Raw genomic sequence first — 6,978 nt, 5'->3', positions numbered from 1 at the left:
ATGTACGTGAAGTCAAGTTGGCTGATGGTAGCCTTTAGATCTTCTGTATCTTTGCTGAGTTTCTTTCTAGATGTTCTTTCCTTCACTGACAGTGGTGTGTTGAAGTCTCCTACTATTATTATGAAACTGTCAATTTCTCTTTTCAGTGCTGTTAGAGTTTGTTTTATGTATTTTGGAGCCCTGTCATTGTGTGCATAGATATTTGTTAGGGTTATATCTTCATGATGAATTGACCTTTTAATCATCATATAGTCCCCTTTGTCTTTTATGATGGATTTTGTTTTAAAGTCTATTTTACCTGAGATTAGTATCACCACTCCTGCTCTTTTTTGGTGGCTGTTTGCTTGATGTATATTTTTCCATCCTTTGATGGTTAATAATTTACGTCTTTGTTTCTAAGGTGTAACTCTTGTAGACAGCATATTGTTGGATCCTGTTTTTTAATCCATTCTGTCACTCTCTGTCTCTTTATGGGTTCCCAAAGGTTTTGGTATGATGTATTTTCATTCTCATTTGATACTAGAAATTGTTTTATTCCTTCTTTGATTTCTATTACCCAGTTGTTTTTAAGCAAGGTGTTATTCAGTTTCCATATATTTGATTTTTTTTCTTGCTCTTCCTGTTATTGATTCCTACTTTTATGGCATTGTGATTAGAGAGAATATTTTGTATTGTTTCAGTGTTTTGGATTTTATTGAGGTTGCTTTGTGGCCTAAAATGTAGTCTATTCTGGGGAGTGTTCCATGTGCATTGGAAAAGAATGTATACTTCACTGTTGTTGAGTGAAGTGTTCTGTATATGTTTGTGAGATCAAGTTGGTTGATTGTGACCTTTAGATCTCTGGTATCTTTGTTGAGTTTCTTTCTAGATGTTCTATCCTTTACCGAGAGTAGTGTGTTGAAGTCTCCTACTATTATTGTGGAACTCTCAATTTCTCTTTTCAGTGCTGTTAGAGTTTGCTTTTGTATTTTGGAGCCCTGTTGTTGGGTGTGTAGATTTTATTAGGGTTATGTCTTCTTGGTGGATTTTTCTCTCATCATTATATAATGTCCTTCCTTGTCTTTTATGGTGGATTTAGCCTTAAAGTTTATTTTATCTGAGATTAGTGTTGGCACCCCTGCTCTTTTTTGTTACTATTTGCTTGATATCTTTTTTTCCCATCTTTTGATTTTTAATATATTTATGTCTTTGTGTGTAAGTTGTTTCTATTGTTGACAGCACATTGATGAGTCATGATTTTTAATTCATTCTGCCACTCTCTGTCTCTTTATGTGTGCATTTAAGCATTTACATTTAGTGTGATTATCGATAGGTGTGAGTTTATGCTGTCATATGATTGTGCTTTTTTTGTGGTGTTGATGTTTTCTTTGTTCCTCTTACTTTCCTGTGCTGATTTCCTTTTGTTTGTGGATTTTTGTTTCTTTTCATTATTATAGATTTTGTGTTTACTGAGTCTTTGTGTTTTTCTTCTTTTTTATTTTGATGAGTAGGTTTGTTAACTTTCTTTGTGGTTACCTTGAAATTTACCTTTATCTTCCTAAGTTTGAACCAGTCTTTTATTACTTGATATCACCTTGACTTCTGTCCACTTGAAAGTTTTATACCTACACTGTCTATTCCATCTTTTGTTGTTTTGAAATTGTCACCATTTACAGATTAACTTCTCTGTTTCCCTGTTTTAAGTCTTTTAGCTTTGTTTTATTATTTTGAGTTCTTTACCTAGGTTGGTATCTGGCTGATGCTATCCTCTGACCTAGACTCAGGTTATTGTCTGATGTTGTTGGTTCTCTAACCAAAGAACACACTTTACTATATTTTGTAAGTTTGGTTTGGTTTTTACCAATTCACTTAACCTCTGTCCTAATTTCACCATCATATTTGAGGGAGTTTTGCAGGATATATTTTTCTTGGTTGGCAGTATTTTTCTTTTAAGTTTTCATATATGTCATCCCATTGCCTTCTTGGCTGCATAGTTTCTGCCGAGTAATCAGAGCTTAGCCTTATTGTTCCACCTTTGTATGTGACTTGTTTTTCTAGAGCTGCTCTCAGGATTCTGTCTTTGTCTTTGGTTTTTGCAAGGGTGATTATATGTCTTGGTGCCTTTCTTTCGGGGTGTATCCTATATGGGGTTTGTTGAGCTTCTTGAATGGTCGGCTTTTTGTCTTTCATGATATTTGAGAAGTTTTCTGCCAGTAAATCTTCAACAGTCTTCTCTGTGTTTCCCATTTTCTCCCTGTCTTCTGGAAATCCAATCATGTGAAAATTTTTGCTCTTGGTTGTGTCCCATATAATTCTTAGGTTTTCTTCACTGTTTTCACTTTTTCTCTGATTTTTCCTTAAACAAAGTGGAACCCATGGGTTTGTTTTCAATCTCGCTGATTCTGCCTTACATTGTTTCAAATTTGCTCCTCAAACCTTCTATTGAGTTATCCATTTCTGAAACTTTGTTATTTATCTTTTGGATTTCTCGTACTGTTTTTGTATGATTTCTAATTGTTTATTTATTCTGATGTTTTGTTCTTGTATTATTTTCTTGAATTCTTCTATTACTTTGTGTTTTCCTTGATTTTGGCTCTGTCTTTTTTTTCCCCTGATTTTGTTTATTTTTTCCTTGGTTTTGTCTGTGTTTTCCCTGATCTCTTTCCTCATGTCTTGGAGAGCCCTAAATATTAGTCATTTGCATTCCATATCAGGTAGTTCCACTGCCTTTTCTTCTACTGGATGGTTATCTAATTCTTTATTTTGGTCACTTGCTGGAGCATCTTGTCCTGCTTTTTTATGTTTTTATATTGTCTGCTGTCTTTGAGACATTAAGGTATTATTTTTCTTTATTTATTGATAGTATGTTTGTTTCATCCTGCTTTTTTGTTTTGTTTTGATATGTCAGGGTGGGATACTGGGCATGCTTTGCTGCTTGCTTGTCTTTGGGCACGCTAGCTCTCACCACCTTGTCTGGGTGGACAGGGCAGCAGAAAGGGCGAGCCCACTTCACTGTACAGTGGTTTGGCAAGGTGGCTGAGGGTGGACTGGGCAGGTGCTGTCTGCCTCCTGATGTTCGCCCAGTGGTGTGGGAGCATTCATAGTCCCTTGGGCAGGGGTGTTGGACTGGGATTGGCATGGGCTTGCTTCCCACCGTTCAGCAGCTGGTCGAGTGGTGGGAGGGGAGGGGTGGTGCAGGCCAGTTCTAGCTGGGGATGCTGTAGCCGTGGTGGTGAAGCAGGGGCCACTGGGAAGGGTGTGAAGTGATGTATGGGGCTAGTTGGGAGGGAGAAAGAAAAAAAAGGAGGTGGCGCAGCAGGTGGATGTGGGTGGGGTGGACCTAGTGGCTGGCAGGAAGGGCAAGAGATGACATCCAGAGCTACATGGGAGGGAGAAAGAAAAGAAAGGAAGAAAAATTAAAAAATATAAAAAATAAATGACTGCATGGTGGGGGCCAGCAGGTGGGGGTGAGGCTGTCTGAGGTGGTGGTAGGCTGGTGTACTGGTGGCACCCTATCCACAGTGGCATGGCAGGGGCCGGTAGGAAGGGGGGTGGTGTACAGGGCTAGGTGGGAGGGAGAAAGAAAAGGAAAAAAAAAAGCCGCATGGTGAGAAGGGACAGTGTGGACTTGGGGGTGGGTGTAGGGCTTGTATTGTGGACCCCAGCAGTGGGGGCTGCTGAGTTGGGGTGGTTCTTGCTTCTACTTATCAGAAGGGTAAAGGGTAGGAAAGCATGTTTCTCTGGTTACCAGGTGCTGTGTCTCTTGCTAGGAGCTCTGTGAAGTTGCCTTCCTATACTTCTCTCTGGGGTCATTGCTGTCCATGCTTCAGAACGATGATGCTCTGCTTTGTTAGTTGGCAGAGGATCTCCACTCCATATCTTTCCTTGTTCTGTTTTCTATTTTCTTCCATTTGCTGTTTGATTTAGTTTTTTATCCCTTCATTTGATGCTTAGGGTTCCAGGATTGACATTTGTGTCTGTTTTATTTAGTTTTTCAGGTCTTTGATGCAGGGGAATGGCATGATGTGTCTGTCTAGGGTGCCATGTTGGCTCCATCTCCTCATGGCAATTATTGAATAGAATCTTTGTGTGTGTATGTGTTCTTATTTTTAAACCGTCTTGATGTGTAATCTATTTTTCACTAAATTTATTTAAGACTATTGCTTTTGATTTATAAATCTTTGTATTTTTTTTCTGTGAACTGTAGCCTTGATGAAAAAAAAACTACTCCCCATTTGTCTTAGTTATCTAGTGCTGCTATAACAAAACATACCACAAGTGGGTGGCTTTAAAGGAAAAAATTTATGTCTCACAGTTTTGGAGGCTAAAAGTCCAAATCAAGGCATCAGCTCTAGGGGAGGGACTTTCTTCACTGGTAGCCCTGAGCGTTCCTTGGCATTTCTTGGGGTCTGTCTTGCCCCATGTGTCTGTGTGTCTATTTATGCTCTTTATATGACTAAAAAATGATTAGGTTTAGGACCCACCCTGCTCTGGTGTGACCTAATTAACATAAGAAAGGAAAAACCCTGCTTCCAAACAGTATTGCATTCACAGTTATGTATTTTTGGGGGACACAATTCAAACCATAACACCATCCCTAATACAGATTAAGAAGGGCAATATTTTTATCTTTCCCCAATGTGATTTTTATATACAGAAATTATGCTTTTAACTTTTGCTTATGTACTATTTTATATTATTTATATGTTTCTTCAAATTAATGTTAATGATTTGACTACTGTTTAAATAAATGTTGAACTTCAGATCTTAACTGTTATTACTTCAAGTGATCTGACATTTTATTTGATCTCATTTTTTTTTACAGGAATAATAAATTTTTGTTCACTATATATCAAATTATGTTTTCAGAAGAGTTTGAATATGCAGAATATATTATAACATTAATGTATATTTGTCCTATGATAGTGCATCTATGGCCAATAGCAAGAGAATTAAATGTGTCAGCACTGCTATCAATAAATTACTATTTTATGCTTTTATATGCATTACAAGCAGCATTAAAGGTACTGTTTAAAATAGAAATATATTCTATAAATAGAAGAATTCAGATATTTTGAATCTGTTTTTGTGATATTACTGAAATAACTTGATACCAAAAGCCATTTGTTATAATAGTTGAGGGGATCCTGCATTTTTTAGTTATCTTCTTGAATTTTCTGAGTTTAATAATGAAATCAGTAAAAATTCTTCCCAGAGTATAATAAGATACAGTCTAGAACATCAAGTAAGATAAGTATATAGAGAATCTCAAAGATCAAGTAAAAGAAAATTGGAAATCCAGACATAGTTCCTTCAAATACCTTATGGAATGAGGCAATAAACTAATGACTGAATAAAAACAGATTGGTTTGCGAGGTCCTCATCAAAATATAAGATGAGAACTACTTTTTAGAAAAAGTGCTTCACAGATGACTTATCATTATTATTATTTTCATACTGCAATTATTATTAATAGTATTGCAATTAACATGTTTACTAAGAATTTTTCACTGCTTATTTTTGGCATTCCAGCTTCATTATAGATTATATATTATGATTCAAAGTATAATTTTTGATGTTGAGGGTTAAAAAAATTGCCTTTTAATTTTAAATGAATGACTTAAAGCTAAACTTTTATAATATAACTCATTTGTAGTTGAGGACTTGACTATCACTTTTTAAGATGCACTCCCCCGACATCATTGTGTAGGTTCCATGAAATGACATGCATTCTATTGGTTTTCAATATCCTCAACAGATAATAATTTTGAAAAGGAAATATTTTCAACAATGTTGGAATACTTTGGAATTTTTTATCTTGGTTATTGGACTAGTCGATGTCTTTTGTGTATACTCTGTCAGATTGAGACCGGAAAACATACTTCTTATTCAGGTTACAGTAGTAATAGGATATTTCAGAATAATTAGGTTTCTTCCTATCACCAAGGTAAGACTTAACGTTAAAAAAATTTTTTTTTCTACACTGTTTTTAAGTAAGTTAAAAATTCTCACTGTTTTGAAAGAAAAGAGGGAAGAAGCTGTTTCATCTCCTAAAATATTCTCCCCACAGGTATCAACGGCTTGGTTCATTCCTTCACATCCTTCAAATCTTACTCAATTCTCACCTTCTCACAGAAGCTTTCCCTGATCACCCTATCAAATTAATGATAAGCTGCCCTCCCCACTCGCAGCTTCCCACCCCTCCTCCTGATCCTCTTCTACCTACTTAACTTTTCCTTTCCCTATAGCACTTCTCACCTATTTACTCTTTTGTTGTTTGTACTCTGTATAAGGGAAGAGATCTTTGTTTTTGGTCATTTATGTAATCTAAAGCCCTAAAATGGTACCTAGCATATAAAACCAAACCAGTTGCCTTCCAGTCGACTCCTACCATGGAAACTCCAAGTGTGTCAGAGTAGCGCTAAGCTCCACAGGGTATTCAATGGCTGATATTCTGGAAGTAGATTGCCCAGCCTTTCTTCCAAGGGGCCTCTGGGTGGACTTGAACCTCCAACCTTTCAGTTAGCAGCTAAGCACGTTAGCCTTTTGCACTACCCGGGGCTCCTGCCTAGCATATAGTTAAGTACTTAGTAAATATTTGTTGAGTTAATGAATGATAATCTTGGTGCCATTTGAAGCAAGGTGACCCAGAGACAAGTTATCCAAGGCTGTGGGCCAGAGGCTGACCAGCAACCTCTCATCCTGATGTCATCCTGATTGAAATATTTTTCTTTCAGTTTTCATAAAAACTCACTACGTTTTTAGTATTAATATTTATTAATATTATCCTAAATTCACACAAGAGGTTTCTGGAGCAGGGCAGGTAATTATTACTTATTTATAGCAAACAACAACCACGTAGCTCCTCTGTGCCCCAGTTCTTACCTTTGGGGCAGTAAGATGAGAACTGGATGGATAAAACCCTATGTACACAGAATCTGTGTTGTAGAAAACGTATCTGGGTGCTCATACACGTCCTGTCTGCCTCCTCTCCTAAAA

At 36.9% G+C, this 6,978-nt stretch overlaps 1 protein-coding gene across 1 annotated transcript in view; it reads left to right on the top strand.

Moving 5' to 3' along the window:
- SLC9C2 (solute carrier family 9 member C2 (putative)) overlaps positions 1-6,978 on the top strand; it is a 132,620-nt gene that overhangs the window by 80,445 nt on the left and 45,197 nt on the right. Inside the window, exons 15-16 of the mRNA XM_023728157.1 lie at positions 4,805-5,003; positions 5,738-5,926. Of these exons, the coding sequence (XP_023583925.1) occupies positions 4,805-5,003; positions 5,738-5,926 (388 nt within the window). The remainder of the gene's footprint in view (positions 1-4,804; positions 5,004-5,737; positions 5,927-6,978) is intronic.

This window comes from Trichechus manatus, unplaced genomic scaffold (genome assembly GCF_000243295.1).
Source record: "Trichechus manatus latirostris isolate Lorelei unplaced genomic scaffold, TriManLat1.0 scaffold00021, whole genome shotgun sequence".
NCBI lineage: Eukaryota > Metazoa > Chordata > Mammalia > Sirenia > Trichechidae > Trichechus > Trichechus manatus.
The sequence above is the reverse complement of the archived record's forward strand: the minus strand, read 5'-3'. Positions and strand labels throughout refer to the sequence as shown.